We start from the raw sequence: 27,209 nt of genomic DNA on the forward strand, positions 1-27,209 counted from the left end.
CATACATAAATAGGCGGTCTTCCTGGTAGTCCTCTTTATCTCTTTGGAATTTGGAATGTTTACGCATTTGAAGTTTCTTCATGCTTTCCTATGTAGTATTCAAGTTCTAATTTTAATTTTTTTAAGGACTGTATCCAGATCAATAGCTGACAGTTCTTTCTCTGTCTTTGAGTTTTGTGATTTTTTTTTTTTTCCCAATGCTATTTCAATGTGTCGAACCAAAATTTCCTTCAAACCTAATGAGGATTTGAGTCTGCTCTTTTGCGCATTGACAACTAAGGACTAACGGACTGACAGTCACAGGAAGGCAAGATGGCCGCTGACGGGTTGTGGTGAGGAGTCGCTCTTGACTACCTCCTGGCTATACCCCCTGTAGGCTAAATTTGTAGGATGAATCCCTGTTCCCCAGATGGCGCTTGAATTCTGGTGTCGCATAAGCCTGCTGGGATTATCCTTTATTAAAAAAGTGCTCAGTAGAAGATTTAGCTTCACTTGTCTGCAACTAAATGTAGCAAGTAGTCTGAGTGGAAATTACTCTGAATAAGATGCCGCTACCACCGCGTTCTTCGAACCCAGAGAAGGAGAAGGAAAAAAATAAACCGCAGCCGGACTCAGGCAAGCAGAAGCAGAATGCGGACCCTGGGAAGACTGAGGCAGGATCTGGGTCACAGAGGGCGCCGGGGGCCATACGAAAATCAACTGCCCCGGCCCCAGCCTCAACGCTGAAAGGAAAGAAAGCAGAGCTACGCTGTAAGGCGCCGGTAAAAGAAACATCTAAAAGCGGCCCCGCGGTAGTTACCAAGGAAAGTGCGAACAATGCGGAAAATCAGGCAGCGGGACCCTCGGGCAAGAATAGAGACATGGGTATGAGGCAGCCTACCGTGATTGAGGCGTTTACCCCAAAAAACTCTCTGCAGCTCGATGGTGGTTCAGTAGGCACCGGAGGCGTCCTCGAGGACGCTACAGAGGACGCTTCTGCAGACGCTGTTCTGGTCGCTAGGCAACAGTCACGCACTGAGGCAGACCGCGAGGATGGCGGCGAAGGCAGAAGCAGAGGCAAAGCTGGAGGTGACAGAGCGAGAGGGGAAAAGGATGGTGAGGCAGCTGTGGATCTCGAGCTAAACATACATGCTGGTAAGGGTCACAGCGTTGAACAGGCTGGATTGGCGATCAATCAACCCGATGATGTAGAACATATGGCTAAAGCTGCAGGGAATGCTGATATGCTTGAAGCCTTTATGCAGGTTGAGGCTGAAATGAAAGCTGGGAAGTCATGGAGCAGCACGGTCAGCCTGGCAAAAAAGGGCAAATCATCAGACAGTTGTTTCTGAAGGGGCAGAAGGCTCAGTTGAAGGAGACTGTTTTTTTTTTCAGTTAATGAAGACACGAATGAATCGTTAATGAGCGAGTCTGACACTGAGGAGGACGAAGAGACTACTTCAGGCATGAGCTCATCAGGGAAGGAAAGTACCCAAAAAAAAGAAGGGTAAAGGGAAGAAAGCATGGGCAAGGACAGGGATCCCCGGTGGGGGGAGGAAAGAAGCTTCTCTGGGACTACTCAGCAACGTCGCAGACGTATGTGGAAGAAAGAGACGCAGGCGGAGTCGCTTCCGATGTAACCCCACTTCCAGCACAGTTGCAAGCTCCCTTGGATATGATAACGAGTACATTAAAGCAAATACAGGGGGAGGCCAGAGCTGAAAGTAGAAGGGCAAGGCATGCAACGAAAAAAAGCCATAATACCTTAAAAAAAGTCAACAAACTTTATGATGGTATTGTAAGCCGAGTTACGGAGGTGGAGGAGAGGACAGATTAGAAGATGAGGTGGAAGCCTGGCAGGACCTTAAAGGTACTCAAGAAAAGATGGCGGAAGACTTGCTTTGGAAGATGGAGGAATGTGAAAACCGCCAGCGGAGGAATAATGTTCGCCTCTTGGGAGTGGAAGAAGGGGCAGAAGGGCAGAATGTTTTAAAGTTTGTGGTAAAACTCTTAAAAGGAGCATTCCCGGAGTCTGATTGGCAGTGGGAAAAGGAGGTTCAACGAGCCCACAGATTCCCATTCACAGTCAAGGAAGCCAGGGGTGGGGGGGGACAACCACCTCTACCCAGAGCTATTCTGATTTATGTAGGTAATTATCTCCTCAGAGAAGAACTTTTGGAAAAAGCAAGGCCAGATAATAGGCGGACATTTGAGGGGACTACCTTCTTCACTAGACCAGACTTTTGCCATGTGACGGTAGAGAGGAGATGGAGGTTGAGGGAGCTTATCAAACCGTTTCAGGCAGTAGGTGCTGAGGCGTATCTGTTATTTCCAGCAAGATTGAAGGTGGTCGTAAGAGGGAAGGTGCTAATGTTTTGGTCGGAGGTTAAGGCTCAGCAGTTCTTGGAGGAGCTTAAACAGAAGAAGAATGGTTGAAATTCTTAAAAGTATCTTATTGGCTTATACACTAAAAAGAAGCACAGAGCACTGTAACTGTAATTAAGAAAATAAGAATGGGAAAGGAGAGTATAGATATATGGGGGAAAAGACAGGGGAGTAGAGGGGGGGTTGTGGGGGGGTCAGGGGGTGGCTAGCGACAGCCACGATCTGCAGCGATCACACATAGGTCTTATGGACCTATTTGGCTGTAAAGGGGGGTAGGGGGGTGGGTCAGCAAGGGAGAAGGGGGGGACAGGGAGGGATAAGGGGGTTAAGGGGAAATAAAAAATGTAGAGGAAAAACGACACAATGTTTAGTACAACACAAGGGTGGACAGTGTAACACACACTTTATCTGGTTATTTCAGCACTTGAGTAAGAATAGTATGAATTTGAAGCAGCTGCTTATGTATGGTCTCATAGTCCCCGGGAAAAGTACGATATCCCTCAAATGAGCTGTAGAATTGCCACTATAAATGTTTGTGGTTTGAACGACTCTGCTAAAAGGCTAAGAGTGGCTGCACTTTTGAGATTGATGAGACTAGACTTAGTATGTCTGCAAGAAACACATGTGGAGGCATCTAAGAGTTACCTTTTGGGACAGCTAGGGGTTCATGGTTTTGGCCAATTCTAAACAAGGGTCTAGAAATAGGGGGGTAGCAGTTTTAGGCAGAAGTAGAGACGTGGTGGTAATGAGGAAGAAGGAGGATCAGTGGGGTCGGTGGGTGATTGTGGAGTTAAGTTTTAAAGGTGATAAATTTACCCTTGCAACAGTCTACGGGTCAACGGAAGATGATCCTGAGGTTTTTCATTACTTGGATGCAGAGCTAGCACATTGGTCAGAACCAATTATATTTTGTGGAGATTTAACATTCACGATCCCTCGAGTTCATTCTTACAGGCAGGGGGTCATTATGGAGGTAGGAAGAAGAAAACATATAGGGCTATAGTAGGGCTAGTTGCACATAACTCACTGACTGATCCATGGATTAAGATTCTCCCAAATAAAGATCCAAGCACATTCTATTCAGCTCCACATAGAGTGCTTGTCAGGCTAGAATATTTTCTCATCTCGGGTTCCTTGATCGGGGGGGGGCACAGATTGAAAAACAACCGCGAGTGGTGTCTGATCATAGCCCTGTTATTCTAACTATTAAGATGGGCCAAGGGGGGAGGAAGGAAGCACGATGGACATTTGAAAGAGCACTTTTGACGGATGAGGGGTATAGGAGGTATATGGAGGGTTGGATTGAGGGATTCTGGGACATTAACAGAGGTACGGCACCATCGGGAGTGGTTTGGGATGCCTTTATGGCAGGGGTTCGGGGAGAGACCCTAAGCTTCGTACTCATCTCAGAAGAAGGAAAAAGACAGGATTAAGGGGATAAATAGTGAATTACTGAAAGCAGAAGAGGAATTGGGAGTAGCTATAGAAGAACAGCTCTCATTGGAACAACATTTACTTAAAATCGTTTCATTAAAACCCTCAGCAATAGAACATATAGCTAAAAAAGCAGTAGATAACTATTTAAGAAAGAAGGAGCATATGAGCTCAGCGAGAAAGTGGGACATTTGCTAGCTGTCCGCACTAGGCAGAGATTGGCAGCTGCGGATATCATGGAAATTGGGGACGAACAGGGGGCTAATATCCAAGATACAGAAGGGGTGAGGGAGGTGTTCAGGCGATTTTATGCGCAGCTATACCAGGAGGACAGTCTAAGAGAGGTAGAAAAGATTGAAAGATATTTAAGCAGCATTATTCCGCCTTGTATGGTGGAGGAAGATAAGGAGGAGCTGGAATCACCCTTTCAGATGGAGGAGTTATCAATGGCATTGGGTGCTCTCTCTCCTGGAAAGGCTGCGGGCCTGGATCAGATTCCGGTGGAATTTTATCAAACTTTCTTTAGTGTTCTGGGCCCTGATATGTTTGGGGTTATGAAATTAGCTCAAATTGGAGAGGCCGTACCTGATTCATGGGGCGGAGCTGATATTATGGTTATTCTAAAAAAAAAAGGGAAACCCCCAATTCAACCTGGGTCATACAGACCGATTACGCTGATGAATGCGGACACTAAAGTCTACTCCAAAATGCTGGCTAAGAGATTAGCAGGGGTTGTTGAGAATCTTGTAGTTTGCTCACAGCATGGGTTTATACCAGGCAAAGGAACTACAGTGCATACAAGGCAGGTGATTACAATGTTCGACGCTGCTGGTATCCTGGGAGACCCTATGGCGGCATTGTTTTTGGATGCTGAGAAAGCTTTTGATAGGGTTTCCTGGGATTATTTATGGCAAACTTTAAGATGGGGTGGCATAGGGGAGCGGTTTATTAAAGCCCTGCAAACACTATATAAGAACCCTAGCGCCAGAATTAGGGTCAACAGAGGACACTCAGCGGCAGTGAAGATAGAAAGAGGAACCAGACAAGGCTGTCCCTCATCTCCTCTTCTTTTCGCAATATACTTAGATCCTTTTTTGCGTAGGTTGGAAGGAAATCAGGAGATCCCCCCCAATGAGATTGAAGGGCTGCGTGGCTAAAACCTTGGCTTACGCAGACGATGTGGCTGTGTTGACATCTAACCCAGAGGGAGCTATTAGAGAGGTTGAAGCTGAGGCTCTTAATTTTGGTCAGGTTTCAGGCTATAGGTTAAATAGGGCTAAAACCCAAATAGTCTGTTATCAACATGTTGTGGGATGTACGGATCAAAGGGTCACGGGGTCGGCGGTATATTTGGGGGTGATAATTTCAGCGGATCTTGGTACTGTGGTACAGAGGAATATGACCCCTTTGAGTAAGGTAAAGCTGGACTTGGAACGATTGAATAATCTGCATCTCTCTTTAGTGGGGTCTACGAATGTCATTAAAATGTTAATATTGCCCAAGTTTTTATATTTGTTTAGGGCAATACCCCTTTATTTTGAGGGACAATGGTTTAATATTCTGGAAGCTTTACTTAATAGATTTATATGGGCGCAGGGTAAGACCCGTAGAGCATATAGGTTCATGACCCTTCCTAGAGAGAGAGGTGGGTGAGGAGCACCTGATTTCAGGCTATATTATCTGGCAGCCGCAACTCAATACCTTCAACTGCTGATTGGAGGGGCAGGGCTTGATCAGAGAACGACGGATAGCTCTGATAGGGTTTATGCAGCAGTCTTGGGGGAGGAGGTGGAAAATTGTGTTTTATACTGTAGAGTTTGCTTATTATAAAAGAACTAGATTCAAGACTTTGGAAGCTGGAATTAAGATTTGGACTGCTCTTATGAAGAAAGTGGGTATAGGGAGGTTTAATTGGTATACTAGGTTGCTGAAAAATAGGTCTTTTCCATCTGAAATTTTTGGGGACAGGACAATGGAGGGTTGGGCAGCGAAAGGAGTTGTTCAGGTAGGAGATGTGATGAATTTAGGAGGCTTTTTACAGTTTACAGAGTTAATGGAGAGGTTCGGATTAGATAGACAGGATTTTTTTTAATTCCTGCAGATAAGGAGTTTTTTGGGGACGAAGCTAGGTGGACGGACCGGGTTTAATAGAGTGGATATTATGGAAAAGATTAGGTTAGGGGGAGATTGCTCAATACGTAGCTTTTATGCAAGCCTCGTTGAATTAAAGCAGGATGATAGTATGGTTGTAAGTGGGCAGAGAAATTGGATGGAGAAGTTGGATGGTTTCAGGAGGCACTGGACTTAGGAAGAACGATACTTTGCTCTGCGCCATTGCAGTCACAACAATATAAAACTCTGTACTTACTCTATCACACTCCAGCCAGAATAGCGAAAAGGGGCGGCATTACGGGGTTTTTCGTGCCCACGTTGTAATTCACTAGACGCTGACATAGTACATATGTTTGCCCTATGTCCTCAGCTTCATTCCTTAATTAAGGACATAGAGAGATTTTTTGAATCATCCCTAGATGTGAAAATTACCCTTACACCCGCCCAGATACTATTGGGAATAGTAGTGGAGGATACCTTTCGGGAGAGAGACTTTATATTTGTTGCCATGGCTGTATATAGACTCTGTATAGCAAGGGCATGGCTGGATATGAACCCACCTGGTATGCAAGTATGGCTTGCTAACTTATTGGCAGTGTATAATTTGGAAAAAGCTATATATGCAAGGAAAGGCAGGAGAGGAAGGCAATTGGGGTTAAGAATATGGGAACCTATTAGTAGGTGGCGGGCTGGATTCGGGATATGATAAGATATTATGTTGGGTAACTTCAGTAGGACGGTGCATGGTCTGAAGTACTGTAATGCGTATTAATTATAGTAGTAATTTTGATTGTCTTTATTCTTTAATTTCATTTTTTTTATTAATTTTTATCATTTAGGATTGTTATATGAAGTGCTGTAATGTTCTTTTTTCCAATGTTATGTTCAATACTCAGTTATTTTTTATGTTTGCTAATTGTGTTGCACTGTCTATGCATTATGTTTAATTGGAAAATAAAAAATATATTAAAAAAAAAAAAAAAACCTAATGAGGATTTGAGAATATATTCACTTAAGTCCTTGCTGGTATCCTGGCGGTTAGGCATAAGGTTAATCCGCAGTCCACGTGGAACCCGTTTTACCTCCAAGTATTTTTTTAAGGCTGCCGCTTCCCACCATTTATTTATTTCTTTTTTGGACCATTTCTCCCATGTTCGTAATTTGTTTTTAACATCTGGTTTGCGAGCCCCCGTTGTACCATTAGTATTGGTTTGTGCCCCTTCCTCAAACAAAGTTTCTATGACCGCGTTTGTCGGCTTCCCTTTTATCCATTGTGCGCTGGTTTTACAATATTGTAGCTGTATTTTTCAACCAAATGTTGCAATCTTCTTATTGTTGCCTTAATTCAGCCGATTCCAGGTGTGGGACTTATTGTTAGTTGATTAATATGCAAGATCTAGTTCGCAGAGCTCTGACTCGTGTATTCAAAACAACTTCCCACACGTGTTTGAAGCCAACCTGCACTGTTTCAGATAGTCAAATGGCAATGAATGAAGCTCGCTTACCTAACGAGGATACGGAGTTTCGCGTTCCCTCCGGTCCGCTTTCCCCGTTTCTCTTCGTCGGTCCGCTTCTGCTTTCCTGCCAAATTCTAATCCAACTCGTGACGCAGGTTTTCACTCGAGCCCGCAAACAATCGAATCCAAGTTTGGTCTGAATCGTGGCTCCCGAGCACTCAGGTGGTGCAGCAGAGCCTTGCTGCATTTCATAATTTCCGTTTTGCTAAAGCATTTTCACGCGCACTCCCGGCTTTTTACAATGACGACCAGCAATTCAAAGCAGTGCGTGTTATTTAATTTTCATAACCGCTTATACCAGCAGCACAATTGACAGGACATCGTCTGCTTTTTGGATATAGAGGTGTACATAGAAAATGGGGTATTAGCCACCAGGTTACATAGGAAACCGACAGCAGGCAACACTGTCCTCCATGCGGCCAGCCAGCACCCCCACCACCTGATGCGCAACATTTCCCTGAAAGGAATGCTGCGTATCGGGAGGATCTGCAGCACTGAACAGGAATGTTTTAGGGCGCAGGAAGCCAGTAGGAAGCGGTTTCAGGCCAGGGGATACTCGGAGGAGATCCTTTCTAAGGCAATTGATCGCTCTAGAGCCATTACTAAAACACAGGTTCTAACATCTAGAGCTTCTCATGAGGCAGATAACAAAGCTACTAAATCCGAGCAATCTAGGGCAATTGTTACATACAACCGACGGCATAGAGAATTCAGAAGGATTTTCTCTCTCAATTGGAATCTGGTGACGGGTGACCCTGTCATTGAAGGGTTGGTAGGGAAAAAACCAGAACTGACCTATAGAAAATCCATATCCATGTCGGACAAATTGGCGAACTACCTGGAGCCGCCAGTTTTAGGAACTTGGATGGCACTAAGCAGAGGATTTAAAAAGTGCCTGATCTGTAAAGCCTGCCGATATGGCTGTAACAAAACCCACTACCAGGTTCCATTGAAGGAGTTACCTGTACCCATAACCAAGCGACTCACCTGCAAATCAGAATTTGCGGTGTATGTGTTGCAATGCCCTTGTGAGCTACAGTATGTAGGGAGCACCCGACTACCAGCTCACAAGCGGATCTTGCAACACATAAGGGCCATCGTAACTAAAGATCAGACGTATCCGGTGGCCAGGCATTTCAAAAGTACCCATGACAGTGACCCAAGCATCTGCAATATTATGTCATAGATTGTGTGATGCCATTAAAACAGGGTGGCAATAGGGAGGTGCTACTGCGGGTCCTTGAAACCAGATGCATACTAGAGGTCGATAGTAGAACCCCTGGGGGCCTCAATGTGAGTGAGGATCTCTACACTTGCTTGTAGTCTCCCAGAAAGTCAACCTATTAGGGTGGGATGTATCAAGATAAATCAAAGGGCCATGCTGACTTTATTTCTGACACTTAACATCTGGAGTCGTAGTAAAATGAAACCGCATAGATTGCCAAAAGTAACATCAGTATGAACAAATACAAGCATAGGCAGCTCCTTTCTCATAATCAATTCTTTTTTTATATGCACTATACACTTTATGGCAAAATTTGTACTAATTCTGCACTACTGTTCTGCACTGAAGGATGAGGTACAAATAAATGTTTTACAAACTATAAGAACTTTGCACAGGCACTTTATTATAACCCACTTGGGTTATATGGCCATTCTTGAACTTGGAAATTAAAAAAAATGGCAATACAAACTAAAAAGACGGCAATGTGTACATATTGTTATAGTAAATTATTATGCATTTATTAACATTGCGTGATTTGCACATTTATTACATTGTTAAGTATGTAAGAGGTTGGAAGAAATTTTTAATGAAATGTTGGCTATTATAGATGTTAAATGGATTACCAGACGTAATCTTTATAGTTTCCATGTTGCCACTTTAAACAAAAAATGGTGGCAAGATAGCCCGCCTTTTATGTTCACTATAAGTACCTCCCTCTGACGTAACAAAACACATGTGATCAATCCTGTGGACACAGGCGAAACGCGTCATGGCGGACATGCTGGGAGTTGAAAGGCACTTATAAAGCACCTTTGTTTGGCACCAGATTGGGTTTCTACTCTTCGTCATTTCTTACCGGCAGGGAAGTTGGTAGCGCCGTTGGCGTCTGGCGAATTTGTTCATATATATATATCTATATCTTTATATCTCGAGTGATTTGTGTCATGCTCCTGGGGGGCAAATATCAGCTTTCAGGGAGACTGTATGTGTGTGTAAATGTGTTTATCTGTATGTAGTATGTAGTTTGTATCCACTAGTATTCAAAGGGATACAGCGGCACTCCTTGGTGAGTTTCAAAGTTTTTATTTAGCGCTCAAGATTGACTGTCCACTTGTTTCGATTGCTACTGGCAACCTTGTTCACGACCTGTTGCACCATCTTGTGTGCAGTTAAAAAAAATAACAGATACATAGAAAACCACTGGAGGTTACAGGGAAATTAAATGTGTTTTCATATTTTCAAAATGAGTTTATTTATGTGTTAAACAATATTGACATTTCTCAATCGGGAAGTGCCTAGTGACTGTATGATTACCCTGTTCACCTCCAAAAAAGTGCAGTGCTTTAAACATTAATTTCATTAAATAAGAACACAAGAACAGGTTGGACAACCCTTCAATATAGAGTGAATAAATGTCATTAAAGGCTAAAATACCATATTGTTGCCAGGTTTTAAATACATACATATATGAGACGTTTATTTTAAGCATAATAGCAAGTTTCCAACAGACAAATGGATAAAGCATATCTCTTAATTTCATATCCCAACGTAATGCTGGATAAAAAAGCATAAATAACATATATAGTGACCCCAAGAACAGAAGATAGATATGTAATATCCTATAACACACAGGTGTAAAGTTATTCATCCATGTTAAAACCTTTTTGGTTCTTTGCTGTCTAATTCCAAGATTGTCCATCATTCAAGTTTGCATAAATCTGTTGCCTCCTTTTTCTCTTGGACTTGGGTCACTATGATGATGGGGGTGGTCAAAGTGTCAGGCAATATGATAACTCTGGTCTTTGTTGTTGATTGCACTGATACGTTGCAATATCCTCTTATGTACCGGCAAAGTGGTACTTGGCACATACATTTTCTTGCAGAAACGCTTGAGGACAGGTACAACAAACTCCGATTTAACATGTCAAATTGACTCTTTGCTTAAGGGGATCACTCATGGAACAGTTCTCAGTTTTTGCAGGCCTTACTTGCATTTATTGCATTTTCTGAAGCCGACCTGTTTGGCTAACGCACAAAGTTATGTCTATAAGTGTATTGCATTTGCTCCTAACTAGGTAATCTTTCATAGATTTTGATTTCCTATTGGTGATCATTGGTCATTTTGGTATACGTTGGCCAGTGACTGTCTTTCCGTAATAGATGCCAATGTTTCTGCATAGCTTGTTGCACTTTCTGATGTTCCTGATTATATTATGAATCTATAAATGTGTGTGGTCTCCTTTAAGCTAGTCTTTGAAGGGTTGAATAGGGCTTTTTCTCTATCCTGTGTCCTTTTTTTACTTTCAGCATTTAATAATGTATTGGAATACCCTCCTTTTTAAATCTGACTAACCTACCCGTTTCTTTTTTATTATATGCCACCTGTGTGCTACATGCCCTTTTGGCTCTATAGAATTCCCCAAATAGAATACTCCTAATCAGAGGAGCAGGATGGAAGCTCGCCACATTTAATATGGTGTTTCCTGGGGTGGGTATTCTAAATAAATAGGTTTGCAGTTCTTCCAGCATGAAAGTTTAAATCTAGGAAGTCTAAATGTGTACAGAGCTTATTTAAGCTGTAAATTCAAGGATGAGGTCCTCAAACTCAATCACAAATTGTTTAGCTCCCGTTCTGTGCGCTGCCACAGCACAGAGGTAATCGATGTACCTCAGCCACAAGATGGTATGTTGTAACCAATGTTCCTTAGTGTGGCCCCGGAGCACCTGCCCCTCCCACCAGCTGATATGTAAATTAGCATAACTGAGGGTGAAGCAGTTGCCCATGGCTATCCCTCTGTTGCTGGTACAACTGGTTTGCAAAGAATGCTTTTGGTGAGACACCACTCAGTCATTTCTAGGAGCATAGTATTATGAATAGCATACCCTGATGGTCTCATGAGTAAAGTGTCGCACAGCTCTTAAGCCATCCCTATGGTGTATGGTTGTATACAATGTTGACATGTTTAATCATCTGAAGCATATTGGTATCCCATTTGACATCATAAATGTTTCAAATCTGTGAGGTATCAATGTGATGGTAAAGTGCGATCTGGTTTAAGAGGCCAATATATCTAGAAACCTTCTCGAAGGCTATTCTGGGCTGCAATTATTGGTCTACCTGGTGGTCTTTGTTTTTGTGAATTTTTGTTATCATATAAAAAGTAGGTGTGATCAGAAAATAGTTTTAAAAAAACGATATTCATCCGAGCTTAATAGCCTTGTGTGTCTAATGTCTGTAAAGTCATTACTACAATGTAATCTTCCATGGTTACAGGAAAATGACAATCCTGGTCACTTAATTGTGACCTAGCTTCATTCACATAAATCTCCTGATCCCTCAGTACTACTTTGCCTCCCTTTAGCTGAAGGTTTTACAATCCTTGTCAATATTTTTGAGTTTCTCTATGGTTTGAAAAATCTTTCTCTGGTTAAATTGGTCCCATTTGCGTTTGGTGGTTTCATTAATTTTGCAGTTCTCTAACGAGATTTTCTGAAAACACATCTAAATTGTCTTTTGACATACCAGGAGTAGATCTAGATCGGTCTAAATGTATCTTCCTTCAATGGGGGTTGTATGTCAAATTAGAACTAAGATTTGTGTGGCTTATAATTCAATAACCATTCCATCTTGCAAGGACAGACTATCCTCCAATCCCCTGTCTGCCACTGAAACTCTCTGCTCTTCTTCCCATTCTACAAATAGATAATTCTTTTAATGTGTGTACTTCAGTCAATTTTAGTTTCCTTATGAATTAAGATTAATTCTGGCTCCAGAATAATCAGTAGTTTTTATGGCAAACTCAAGAATGATCTTTTTCAGCTAGCACAGCAGAGCTCAAATTTGTAACTGCTTCGTTATTCGTGTCGATTTGCATTTCTTTTGATTCAGTGTGGTTTTCTCTGTAATTTCTTCTTGTGTTCTTGGCCACCCCTCCTTTGTTTCCTCCTGCTCCTGGGTCTTCCTCGCCCTCTCGTTGCTTTGAAATATTTGCATTTGGTCCTCTTGTAAAAAAAAAAAAAAAAAAAACTGTGCTCATCTGAAAGTAAACCTGTGTCACGCCCTTACTACTAGATGGATCTTCAGATTCTATTGCCGATCCTGTAATCATAACGGAAGTCCCTGTCTGAATGTTAATGGGATTGTGTCTTGTACCCTCTGCCGTCTCAAAGTATTTTGCAAAATTATGTATTTGCCCTCTCTGATCCAGGCGATCAGGTAAATGTAGTAGCCTTTCTTTCTTTACTTCTCAACTCATATTTATATTAACGTTCTTTCATTCTTTCTTAAGTGGCTTCTTTCTCTAGTAGGGTTCAATTCATTTATTTAATTTTTTTGTATGACCTATCTTTCTATTTTGGCATATTTAACTGCTGAATCATGCCCATAGAACTTTGTGCATTGTGTTCAGCCCACTCTTTGAGGAGATCTGGGGTAGGATTCTCATACGTTGGTGTGATTGTAATTCCCAAGCCCCTAAGTACATATCGCACTTGCACATTCTGCTTCAATGTTGCCCTTTCCCACCAGCGTGAATTCTTTTTTTATTTTTCAAAAATATACAAATTTCTTCTTAAATCGTTGCTAATTGGAATTGCTGCATTTCCTTAAGTTCTTTCAAAATCGATTTATGTGAAGTTTCAGAGCTTCCTGTTTTCTAGCAGCACACTTGTATTCGCTCTTTGTTTAAATGATTTTGCCTTGTTCAGCGCTACTTCGTGTACGCAGTTCGCTGTCCGGCGTCTACTGGAAGCGTGGACTCAGACTCCCACTTTGGCCCCCTTGTCACTTACCCGGAAGAGAAGTTCCCAAGCCTCTGGCATCCTCCAACTCCAGAGTTACATATATCCGCTCTCTCCGATGTTCAGGCAGCGTTATGCGACTACGCAGGGGGAACACCTGCCTTGTAACTACTTGTAGAACAGAGCGGCTTGCTGGTGTGTTTCCTGGTCGTCGGAAGGGCTGTCTTGTAACAGCTTGCTGCCAAGCCTTATAAATGTAGTGTTTGTATCAACCAGTATACAAAAGGATACGGAGTTACTCCTTAGAGTTTAAAAGTTTTTATTTAGTGCTCAGGAGTGACTGTGATATACACTGAGAGAGTGTCCCTATTGGGCTCTCACCCTCCGGTTTAAAAAATCTCAACTATGCAGCAGTAACACACTTTACTGCCTTTCATGTTACTTCAAAAACTCGAAGTTCTTTCAGTTTCATTTCCGAACTGAATCATTTTTAATATGCTATGCAACAAAGTCCTACTTGTTTATATATACTTTATGCATCTGGGGGCAGGTTGTGTGTGGGTGGTTTGTGGGTCTGTGTGTCGGTGTGGGTGGTTTGTGGGTCTGTGTCGGTGTGGGTGGTTTGTGGGTCCGTGTGTCGGTGTGGGTGGTTTGTGGGTCTGTGTGTCGGTGTGGGTGGTTTGTGGGTCTGTGTGTCAGTGTGGGTGGTTTGTGTGTCGGTGTGGGTGGTTTGTGTGTCGGTGTGGGTGGTTTGTGTGTCAGCCAGGGCAGCTGACTTCAGAGCACAGGGTTCACTTTTCGTCCCCGGCTCCGGCAGCAGCTCAGCACCATGTGACTCTGGGCAATAGCTAACTTAATATCCACGATGGCCCCCAGCGCCTTGAGACCCGTAAGGGTGTGTAGTTTGCGTTGAAATTTTATTTACATTTATTTGTTATATATTCTAGGTATGGCTTCACTGCAGGCCGATCGCGGTCCCCAGGAAAAGCACACATCTACATAACTTTTACAATTTTTTCCTTTTTTTAGCACGGGGGGGGGGGTGGATTGGCCACTGAGCAGAAGGGCCATCCCCACCTACCCATAATTTTGCCACCATTTTTTTTTAACTAGAGGGTCCGGTGATATGGATTTTAAAAAACACTATTTTTCACTACTGTTAGTAATCTGCAAGTCGTGGCTTAGGGTTAGCACCAACTAGTTACTTAAATGAATTGGGGCACCACAGGAGTGCCCTTATAGCCAATCCGGGGCCAATCTGGTCCAGCTGAACAGTTGCCTCTTGATTTAAGCAGTCTCCAGTCCTATTCAAAGTCCTGTGGGAGAACCTCCGAAGTTGATGTAGTGGTCCTGATGCAAGGGATGAAGCATGCTGAAAATGCTTAAGGAAGCGAACTGGAGTCTTCCTGCTTCTTGTCGCCACCCCGTTGTCCTTTAACACAGGGTTGGTGACTATAGTAAATTGTCTGTTCCTCAAAATGAATCCTGTCCAATCCATCACAAAACCAGTTGTGCCTGGTCTCTTGTTTACAGCGAAATTTAACAGTTCCCTTCAACTTACAGCACCTTCCATGCTTGGTGACCAAACTACCTTGAGACTCCTAGGTCCAGCAGACTCTGGTTCAAATTTTGAGGGTTAGGACTCTCCCAGGCTGCACCCTGATGTCCAGGGGTGATTAACCCCTTCGACGCTGATGACGAGCTGGGCTCGTCATGGCGTAGCCTCCTCGCACGCTGATGACGAGCCCAGCTCGTCATGTAAAGTGCGTTTTTTAAAAACCCAGCGTGCGAGCAGATAACGATAACGCTAGCGCGCATGCGGTTAAGCTTCTTGGTACTTGGTAAAGGGCGATGGCTTCTCAGCTTTCATGGCCATGTGGCTGTATCAGCGAGCCAATCAAACACACACTAGGGTCCCTGGATACAAATACTAGGAGGAAGCAGGGAGAAACTATAATCAAAAACAAGAACCTCCCCTAGAACACAATATACATTTAGGTACTAACTCCAATTTTATTCAAAAATAATCATTGTCCCACACAGAGAATTTTATTTGAAAGGCAAATGTCTATTATTTTTGTCATTAATAAATCCAAAAACAGTAGACCTAAATATATAAACTCTTTTTACATCTCTAAACATGTGTAACACAGCCCTCTCTCAACCTCAATACATCCAACACTCGCACCCATCCAGACTATCAGTCAAACCACTGAACAATTTACAAAAAACAATAATAAAAAATTACAAATAATTAGCAATATATATATATATATATATATATATATATATATATATATATATATATATATACAAAAGAAAAGCGCCAACGCCCGTTTGGGAACAGGACCGATATCCACGAATCCTTCGTCAGGGCGCAATAAATCAATATCATTTCTTCAGTATCTTCAACATAGGCAGTATACCAATAAATTCAGTTTGAGCAATTTCATGGAGCATAAATCAATATTGGGTCAGGGCTATATCTTCAAATCTTTACATTGAGTCCTTGTATAGTATCTGTAGGGACAATGAGACGGACTGTCGATAAGGCTGCTAATATACATGATTTTACTGCTGGGAAGCAACAACCAAGAAAAAAGATACACCAGAAATGGGGTGTAGCAGAAAAGAAGTGAGGAAAAAGCTGCAAAAATGTATACAGGAAATGAGATCAAAATATAAAGGTGTCTTAGGACCATCATAGACAAGAACGAAAAAAAACAGAATACCCCAAGAAAAAGAATAGATAGACTTTAAACCAACACATGTGAAAAAATGCACACACCACCGGAAACCAATATTTCCATGCATGTGATGTGTAAAAACAAATATCCAAAGAGCACATACCCCTAGATCAATACAGGAGACATAATCAAAAGTTCGAGTTCTGATACAAATATTCACAGATGTTTAGGAATGAGGTCTGTAAGGAGATATGGCCATTAAGTAGAAATCAAGGCCAACTTAAAAGAACGAGCGGCTCTACATATTCGATCACTAACATAAGTGTGAAGGTTCACACTTCGATAAAGGTGAACCTTCAGTGTCTCCACACATAGGTATTTAATGAGACAACCCTCTATACAAAGTCCCACCAGCCTTCTCCCTCTGTCCTAACTACAGTCTGTATTTTACCCATAAACCGAAGGCTGGAGAAATAAAGATAGACCCCGCTATCCAGTCCTATCTTGCCGGTTGCAGGGTTCAAATATCTGATTCCATACAAAAAAGATAGCAGAATAAAATCTATATATACACACCATGACTCCAACTAAGGTACAGGGTCAAAAAGTACTACTAACGCTCCTAATCGACCCTGAAGTAAAACAGAAACCTACCGTGAGAAATTAATCGCGGAGAATGGACACAAAGGCTCGCAATTGTAGGCAATAGTTCAAAGGAACCGGCGATGTAGATATGAGACCCAACTTCTTAAAAATATCTCCAGACGGTGTCCGTCCCCCATAAGTGTCTGTGGCTGAGTATAAGAAAAAGCAAATCCAGTAATGAATAGCTAAAAATACAATCGATGGGGCTTGCGCTTAGACATACAAACTGCTCTAAAGGGGAGGGAAGTAAATAACATTCAATGTCCTTACCGCGTAAAGATGGCGCGTCTTCCTTAAATATATCGCGACATGAATCCAGCGATCAAAAATAGCAAGGGCCAGAATCTTTGCAACAAGCCCTCTCGTATAAGTTCGAGGCATGTGGGCTGCTGAATTCATATCTGTGCATAGATCGCCGCCTAGTGTTGGGTCGGGATGATCGCACATTATTGTCCTGGAAGAGTCTTCGAAGTATCACGAGATAGGTGGCTCCTCCCCTGGACTACAGTGCGCATGGGCATTGACTCAATCCTCAGATTGTTTTTTTCCGCCATTGCGTTCGGATGTATATTGGTTTACTCTAGTCGGAATAGATATAAAACTTTCTTAAGGCCAAAAGGCCTTTAGGTTTTCGTCGGTATAGTCTTACGTTCGGTGCCCGATTCTTCCAGCTCAGTTTCGAGACGGATTCCAGAGAGCCGCGTGCTTTCGACGCTGAAGGCCCAGTCTACGCCAAAGACCTTATCGACGGACCATCATGGGACGGAGTCCGTTCAAGAGATGTCCCGTGTGCAACTCCAAGTATCCCCACATCGACGTCCACCCGGTGTGCAACAAGTGTCTGTCGCCAGAATATGATTAAGCCAGCTGCATGGCTTGTTCCCGATTTCGATCCAAGAAGACTCTTATGCATCGTCGCGCTGCGCGCCAGGAGGCCCAGCAGACTGCACCGGTGCCTGTGAACATATTCGACGACTGGGATGATGAGGGAGCTGACCGGGAAGTTAGTGAGAAACTGTTGAATCCCGCGTCTGAGGTCGACTACAACTACGACGCGGACGTTTAAATGCTCGAAGCGGAAGAAGTCGTCGACTAGGTAGGAGACTACTATGGGGCCTTTGGGGCCATGGAAGATAGCTCGAGCGAAGAGCTCACTCAAACTGACATTGGGCCGAAACGCTTCAAAAGGCTCAGGTCGAGGGATCGCCACTAGGCCTTACCCAAGATCTTCCAGTGGGTTCTACGGCCCCGCCTTCGGGCTCTGCTATGGACATTGCTATTGAGCCGCACCCTGCGAAACCGAAATTGAAGACACCGGTCTCGACGCAAGTGAAAGCACTGGTGTCCCCCTCGAAACCAAAAGTGCGTATTGCTTTGGTCGGCTCAAAGCCCTTGGACCTGTCGGCACCGACTAAGCAAAAGGGCGTTATCGACCCGGAGAAACTGCTCAAGGGCGTCGAGACTAAGTCTGACACACCGAAGACAAAGGTCAAGGCAGTCGAGCCGAGCAAATCGGCACCGAAGACGGTCAACACCGACAAAGAGTTTGGTGATCCGAAGGTTCTCGAGACTCCGCGTCACAAGGCCAAGAGCGGCCCGACCCACGAGTCTAGTGGTGCCTCGAAGGATTCAGTCGACTCTACGCAGCTGTCCGCCGCTTTCTCCAAGCAAGTGACAGACTCCCTGAAGCGCATCAAGGACAAGGCCTCAAGTGTCGGGCCAAAAGATCCTCCACCTTAGAAGCCTGTCGATAAACCTCAAATCGTCGACGCCAATTCACTTCACGTTGCCGCCGAAAGTGGTGCCAAAGGCTTTTGCCCCTAGGGTGGTCACCAACGTGCCCGATAAGGTGCCCTCGGTGCCGAAGTCTACGACAGTGGTCCCGGCCTCAAAGCATCGACCATCTTCGTTGGAGGAACAACAAGAACATTTTATCGATGCCGAAACAGGCAGGCTTTCCCTTCATAAGCGGAAAATTGCCCCGGAACAGCCAATGGACTCCTATAAAATTCCACTGAAGAGGAAGAAGGATTCCACTTCGACCCCTGTTCTTGTGGAACCAATTTCTCCACATGGCCATGTGTCACCCACTTATTCAGATGTGGACACTGGGGAAGGTGATGAGGAGTACAGCTATCCTGTCTACACGGAGCCAGATGCTACCAATGAACCCTGGGCAGCTGCTGCTGACCCAGGTGATCCTCACTCTACCCCAGACACTCAAATGTATGCTGTGAAAATGTCGCCTACAGAGGATTCAGCTGCGTTTAATGCCCTCATTGAAAGGGCAGCTAAAAATCATGACGCCCAGCTCCATGCTGACCCCATTGAAGTAGACTTTCTTTTTGACACCTTTTCCGTCTCAGAGAGGACTGTCAAGACTCTGCCTATGTTGAAGGGTGTCTTGAAGCATGCTGGGGAGATCTTTAAAGAGCCTACGAGAGCCAGGGTGATAAACCCTAGAATTGAGAAGAAGTATAAACCGGCACCTGGTGACCCTACTTACATCAAGGGACAGTTGCCTTTGGACTCTCATTGTTTCTAATGCCTGGAAGAGGGCTACTTCACAAACTGGTGATGCTCCTCCCCCAGATAAGGATACACAAGCACTTCTAGCAAGGTATGACAGGACACATTACGACACAATGGAGACCCTGTTACAGCATCTGCCAAACGAATACTAAGAGGCAGCTGAGATGCTCATCCAAGAGGGGAAGCTGATATCAAATGCTCCTATTAAATGTGCACTGGACGCGGCTGACACTGCGGCGAGTGCTATCAACACTAGTGTCATGCTGAGACGACATGCCTGGCTTAGAATCTCAGGATTCAAGCCGGAGATACAGACCACCATTCTCAATCAGGCAGTAAACCCTGATCATCTATTTGGCCCAGAGGTGGACACCACCTTGGAGAAAATCAAAAAGGACACAAACTGCTAAGTCCATGGGGGCTCTGCAGTCCCAGCAGTTCAGGGGTGGTTCATTTCGTCGCTCAAGCACTAGAGTGGTTTCCAGAGGCCAGCTCTCCCAAACCACACAGTACTATAGAGGCAACACGCAGACCACATACACCAAACCAAGTCGAGGTGGGTATCGTGGAAACCGCGCCAAAGGCAGAGGTCGTGGAAACAACAACTCCAGATCCTCCGCCACTAACCAACAGTGACGCCTTGTCACTGCCCCCTGACCACGCAACACCTGTCGGAGGGAGACTTCAACAGTTCCTGCCAGTCTGGAAGTCCATCACCAGACAGTTGGGTCACACAGCTTATACAGTACGGTTATTGTCTGGAGTTAACATCCACTCCACCCAACATACCCCCAAGACACCGTCCTATGTCCGCCGAGCATTTGCACTTATTGCAGCAGGAGGTCCTCGTCATGCTGCAAAAAGGGGCAATCGAGCTCGTGCCTGTGAAAGAAAGAGGCACGAGTTTACTCACTGTACTTAAGACCAAAAAAGGACGGGTCCCTCAGACCCATACTAGACCTCAGACCCCTCAATCAGTACATCCTATTGGTGCACTTTCACATGCTGACCCTGCAGCAAGTCCTACCGTTGCTCAATCAGAGGGATTTTCTCGCAACTTTAGATCTGAAGGATGCGTATTTTCATATTCCGCTCCACCCGTCACACAAAAAATACCTCCGGTTCACCATCCGCAACCAACATTACCAGTTCAAGGTTCTGCCTTTTGGGGTCACCACGGCACCCAGGGTGTTTACGAAGTGCCTGGGGACGGTGGCAGCACACCTAAGGAGACAAAACCCTCACGTCTACCCTTATCTGGACGACTGGCTCATCCAGTCAGTCGGCCCAGCAGTGTGCTGCCCACATGTCCCACACCATTCACCTTCAAGATCTGGGATTCTCACTGAATTACCTAAAGTCCCACCTGCAACCCACTCGCATACGGCCGTATCTGGGTGCGACAAACACTCTGACAGCCACAGCACAGCCGAATTCAGTGAGGGTCAGCAGCATTCAATCGCTGATACAAAAATTCAGACCTCAACACTCGCTTCCAGCACAAGTGTTCATGCAGTTGATAGGCATGAAGGCCTCCTGTATCTCCATAGTCCCGCACGCGAGACTACATATGCGTCCGCTTCAGGAGTGCTTAGTACGTCAGTGGACTCGGGCTCACAGGCAGTTGAAGGACCTAGTGTTGGTGAGTGGTCGGGCATACAACTCTCTGCATTGGTGGAATCCACGAAACCTTTGCAAGGGACGACCGTTCTGAGAGCGCCTGTGCCACAGATCATCCTGACGGACGCTTCTCTCCAGGGATGGGGAGCTCATATACTCCACTACTGTGCAGGGACTATGGACACCACAGCAAAGGAAGATGCACATCAATGTTCTAGAACTGATGGCGATCTTCCTGGCACTGAAAGCCTTCAAAGTACATCTGTGCAACAAGGTCGTGTTGATCCGGACGGACAACGTGACGGCCATGTACTACATTCAGAAGCCGGGAGGAACACTCTCCAGTTGTCATCTGGCTCGGAGCATGTGGAAGTGGGCCATTCAGAGAAACCTCTTCCTCATGGCAGAACACCTCCCAGGCGAGGACAATCAGATGGCGGACCTGCTCAGCAGGTACAGCCACCAAATGCACGAGTGGGAGATACATCCATCAGTACTCCACCCGTACTTCCAAAGGTGGGGTCATCCAGAGATAGACCTGTTCGCCACAAAGGAGAACGCAAAATGCCGAAGATTTGCCGCCAGGTTTCCACACCCACAAGGCAATGCGATATGGATGAACTGGTCAGGCAAATTTGCGTACGCTTTCCCCAGCACCTCTAATACCGCTGGTGGCACGCAAGCTGAAGCAGCACTCGATGAGAGTATGATGACTCTCATCCTGGTTGCTCCGACGTGGGCTCGCCAACCATGGTACACCACGTTTCTGGAACTGTCCGTGGTACCGCATCAAAGGCTGCGCCTCACACCCAGGCTTTTGACGCAGAGCCATGGCGACATGACATAAAAGAATAATACAAGTACTATCAAACTTAACCCTACACTGTATTTAAAAATGTTTAAAACAGACTGCCTCTTTAAGCAAATTGACATTGGTCCTACTTCAATGTTTAACCTACGTTTTAAAGAACTAACGAACCCACCCTCAATGCTGTGCATATGATTAAGAGGTGTGTTACCTCGAAACGCGTAATGCATTTCTGCCGAAATAAATGTATTTCAAGTACGCTGGTGTGGTCGGTTTCACGCTGCTGAGGTCTGCGCGTGGGTTTGGATGTATGTGTGTGTGTGTATATATATATATATATATATATATATATATATATATATATATATATATATATATATATATTAGTCTTTACTGTTTTTGGATTTATGAATGACAAACAAATAATAAATAGACATATGCCTTTCAAATGTCTTTTTGGGACAATGATATTTGGAAAAAAATTGGAGTTAGTACCTAAATGTTTATTGTGTTCTAGGGGAGGTTTTCTTGTTTTTGATTGTATCAGCGAGCCAGCCTAGGGACTCTTAGTCATTTTCTCTATATGGCGCTCATGGGCAACTTTGTCACGAGCGGGGCACCACAGGCACACCACTTTCTTTGCTAGCCCGGGGTGGAGGCCAATCATTGCTGGGTCCACGGAACAGCAGGTCAGTCTGTACTTCAGTCCTTTAGTGCAGATCAGACCTGAGGCCTGAATGTCACTTTTATGCCGACAACTAGCTTTGAGAGATGTGACTATTAACTAGTCCATGGGCTTACTGGGTTCCTCCCACCCAATGACTACTTTGGTGTGAAGGGACATTTGGCTAGCCGAGATTGCCCTATTCTGCCCACTCCCAGCTTGGCCGAACCCTTCTTGGTGTGTGGAGCTCCCTAGCCCAACCTAGAGGTGGGGTTACACTCTAATCGGAAAATAAACGGTTTGGTGACCACTTCTTACCGTCTGCCCGAAATGCCAGAATGTCTGCTAAAAGGAAGGCAGCCCCTTATGTGACTATTGTTGCCCTTCAAAGTCCGCTTTCCCTTTGACGCTCGCTTTCTGAGCTCCCATTCACTCGATCTATTCTGCCAAGAGGATGTCAGCCTTCCTCTGCAGATCCTTTGTTTGTCTTCTTGAATCATTCTCATGTCTCCCCAGGACGGTAAGTAGGCTGTTTCGACCAGTGGATACTGGAGACCTAGGCAACCTAAATTTAGGCAATAGTTACATTAAATTCTACTTCATGCATGGGTTGTCTAAATTGTATGATAGCATTTTATTTATTTTTAATTGCTCCTTGGACTTGAGACGTCATGGAATGGGCCTTTTGAGAAATTTCAATTAAAATATATATTTCTACGTTTAATAGCAAGTCTAGTTTAATGCAATGATTTGTTCAACACCTTGAAGTACCGGTATTTGTCCCATTTAGAAGTTTACACTAAGTTGTTGGAATGTAAATACATACTCCAATGTGATTACTGGCCTTTCCACAGTAAAAACAATGCAGGGTTTTTGCCAGGACATGTAAAGTTATCACAACATATGTCCTTTTTTAATCTAATGCACCTTTCCCTTAGGAGTCAGTAAGCCTGCCTTAGGGGTGCCTTTTAGACATTAAAAAGACTTGGGCTTTGCCTTTGATTCAACTGGCAAAGTAGAGTTAGCAGTTTAAACTGCTCTGCCAGCTGGCAGTGGCGGGTTGGGAGCCATGCTTTGCCACAATCGTGGGGACACAGTAAGTGCTGAAGTCCACAAGGGACACAACTTATAAGCCCCTTGTGTATGGTACCAGGGCCTGTAAGTTAATTAGAGATACTTGTGCGTAAACCAATAAGACATACACATATCCACGATCAGAGCACTGGCACTGAGGCCTGTTTGGATTGTTGCTGATTTTGAGACCCTGCAGGTTCACAGTCCTGCCAGAGGTTTGAGATAATCATGCTAAAAAGAGGCATTTCCTTACTTTATCAGCGTTTGGATGCACAGTACTGATGACTCTTGCACTGGTATGCAGACTATTGCTAAATGCTTCTATGTTGAATCTGGCTGTTTACCTACTTCCATATGGTTTAGTTTGGCATGTTTATACATCACTGAGGCTTTAAGTTTATAGCTTCAAGCTAAAGGAGGTTCAAATTATAGTGGTGAATGTAGTTGATTATTAGGGGCATGTAACAACTGTTAAGGGATGGCATCGTCTTGGAGGGCAGTAGGCAATGCACATGTCGTATCGCCATCCTTGCATGTTGGATACGCATGTTAAGTACTTTAACAATAAGAGCTCAAAGAGAAAATTGCATTGAGGGGCAAGTTGGGAGGTATGAAATAGTCTTGGGTGAGAGGAAGGTTTGAGATGTTCTTAGACCGTTTCTGAATTCCACCTCTGATTGAATAAGTCTGACGTGCTGAGAAATCCCCAGCCTGGCGGTGAACTAACAGTGCTTGCACTACTAGACTCTTTAAATGTAGTGACAATCTAGACTGGTTTTTCCCAAGTTCTGCGTATAGCATGCAACAAACAGATAGTGGATTTTGGCCTAATGATTGAGCCAGTGTAGATTTTCAAGAAATGAAAGCTGTGCATGGGACTTGGTTTAGCTGCTGCATAACACTTTGGGGGGAGCAGAGAGGGGTTTGTGAAGCATGTCATGAACTGCTTGTCCTGGTCTTTCATTTGCTCGACAATGTATTAAGTGAATGAATAGCACTCTTAATGCCTGAAGAATTGCCGCTTGTATTAAATGTGAAAACTGCATGTGTATTAATAGTCTGTTAAAATTTGTCCTGCTTGTGGGATTGATGAAGCTGCACTTTTTCTGCAGGATTGGCAGTGCCCACCCTGTCGTGGAATATGTAACTGCAGCTTTTGTCGCCAGCGTGATGGCCGCTGTGCCACAGGCATACTTTTCCCTCTGGCACGGTACCACGGCTTCAAGGATGTTCACTCCTACCTGAAGAGGTGAGACAACATCTGGCTTAAGGTGTGGGTTACTGGACAGGTAATGCGACCCTTCAGCATAACGTGAGGGCAAGGATGGGCAGCACCCTCTTATCTCAAACTTTAAAGTGTAGATGTGTTTATTGTGAACTGGCCCAGTACAGTGCCTCTGATAACAATTTGGTGCAGGGAGGACTGCAGCCAGTAATAGCCCTTACCTCCTGCACGACTCCATGTTTTCCTATACCAGTTAGATTGCGGAGGCCAGTCCATTACCATCTGGACTTGGTTATCTTTTGAAAGAACTTGTACTCCCCATTGTTAAACATACCAAGAACCATGTCCTTCTGCTTGCTTTTGACAGTGCTTCATTCTTGTTTTTGATACTTCATTCTTCACCAATCCAGAGATTCTATTTCTCTAAAATGGCTGGCTATACATTTTCTATCCCAATGTGTCTAGACTGGAAAACTTCAGTTTACACTAATACTAACCAATGGTAGCTCATTCCCTTATAAAACGTAATGGGGTGATCAGGTGGGCACTCCAGAATGCCATTGGGCACAACCACAAAGCTCACAGTTGTGGTCTGTTATAAACCGTGTTTTTAACTTATGGATTTGAGACTGCAGGGAACGCAAGGTTCGAGGCATGTGGGCTGCTGAATTCATATCTGTGCATAGATCGCCGCCTAGTGTTGGGTCCGGATGATCGCACATTGTTGTCCTGGAAGAGTCTTCGAAGTATCACGAGATAGGTGGCTCCTCCCCTGGACTACAGTGCGCATGGGCATCGACTGATTGTTTTTTGCCGCCATTGGGTTCGGATGTATATTGGTTCCCTCTAGTCTGAATCGTTAAAAAAAACTTTTCTTAAGACCAAAAGGTCTTTAGTACACGTCGGTATTGTCTTGCGTTCGGTGCCTAACTCTTCCAGCTCGGTCCAAGGCCCAGTCAAAGCCACAGACCCTATCGACTACTCGTCATGGAACGGAGCCCGTTTAAGAGATGTCCTGTCTGAAACTACAAGTATCCCCACATCAACGTCCACCTGGTGTGCAACAAGTGTCTGTCGCTGGACCATGATGAAGCCAGTTGCATGGCTTGTTCCCGCTTCAGGTCCAAGAAGTCGCTTAAGCATCGACGCGCTGCGCGCCAGGAGGCCCAGCTCACTGCACCGGCGCCTGCGGACATTTTCGATGCCGGGGATGTCGAGGAAGAAGTTACCGGGGACATCGGTGACAACCTGTTGAATCCTGTGTCGGACGTAGACTAAGACTACTGACGCAGAAATGTTCGAAGCTGAATAAGTCGTCGACTAGGTAGGGGACGACGACGGGGCCATGGAGGATAGCTCTAACTAAGAGGGACCTCGCTCAGACACTGGGATCGTACCGATTCGTAAGGCTCGGGTCGAGGGATCGCCACTAGGCCTTACCCAAGATCTTACAATGGGTTCTACGGCCCTGCCTTCGGGCTCGGCCGAAGACATTGCTATTGAGCCGCACCCTGGTAAATCGAAAGCGAAACCTACGGTCTCGACACCAGAAACAGCGCAGGTGCCCGCCTCGAAACCGAAAGTGCGCGTCACTTTGGTCGGATCCAAGGCCTCTGAGCCCTCTGCACCGAAGAAGCAAAAGGGTGTTGTCGAGCCGAAGGCTCAAGTCAAGGGCATCGACTAAGTCTGCCGCGCCGAAGACTAAAGTCAAGGTGGTCGAGCCGATTCGGTCAGCGCCGAAGGCGGTCGACACCAACAAAGGACTCGGTGACCCGAAGAAAGGACTCGGCGACCCGAAAGTTCTAGAGACTCCGCGTCAACAGGACAAGGCCAAAAGCGGTTCACCCAGAGAGTCCACTCCTAGTGGGGCCTCGAAGGATCCCGTCGGCTCGGCGCGCCCCTTCCGCCGCGTTCACCAAGAAGGTGACTGACTCCCTACAGCGCATCAGGGAGAAGGCCTCGACGGTCGGACCAACAGATCCTCCACCTCCGATGCCAGTCGAGAAACCTCACAAGGCGTCGACGCCCATTCACTTAACGTTGCCGCCGAAGGCTTTCACCCCTAAAGCGGTCGCCAGCGTCCCAGAGAAGGTGTCCAAGGTGCCGAAGTCGTCAACGGGGGTGTCCACCCTGAAGCATCGACCATCTTCAGTGGACAAACAGGAACATTTTATTGATGCCGAAACGGGCAGACTTTCCCTCCACAAGCGGAAAATTGCCCCTAAACAACCAATGTGAGAAGTGTGGCTCACTGGTTAGAGCAGGCAGACCCTGAAGCAGAGGTCAGACCCGGGACAAGGGTTCAATTCCCGACGCGGCAGGGTCTTGAGCTCAAATGTCCATGGACTCGATAATTCTCGCTTCGGTGCCTGACCTAATCATGGGTTCACACTCTGCAACTCTGGGCATTAAGCTTGCTCAATCTCCACAACGCCCCCCGCGGCGGGATGCCTGGCTTTCACCTTGGGGATGCCCTGTAGGGGCTATCTCACAGGGAAAAGCCAGGACGGGTTCCCAAGGCAAGCGCGGAGATACCCCTTCGGGGGTCGAATCTGGCGCTAT

At 45.1% G+C, this 27,209-nt stretch overlaps 1 protein-coding gene across 1 annotated transcript in view; it reads left to right on the top strand.

The window, feature by feature from the left end:
• Nucleotides 1-27,209, top strand: part of LOC147749023 (cell division cycle-associated protein 7-like) — a 56,340-nt gene that overhangs the window by 23,387 nt on the left and 5,744 nt on the right. The window contains exon 8 of the mRNA XM_086936520.1: nucleotides 24,535-24,671. Within this exon, the coding sequence (XP_086792646.1) occupies nucleotides 24,535-24,671 (137 nt within the window). The remainder of the gene's footprint in view (nucleotides 1-24,534; nucleotides 24,672-27,209) is intronic.

This window comes from Lissotriton vulgaris, chromosome 1_1, assembly GCF_964263255.1.
Source record: "Lissotriton vulgaris chromosome 1_1, aLisVul1.2, whole genome shotgun sequence".
NCBI classification, from domain to species: Eukaryota; Metazoa; Chordata; class Amphibia; order Caudata; family Salamandridae; genus Lissotriton; species Lissotriton vulgaris.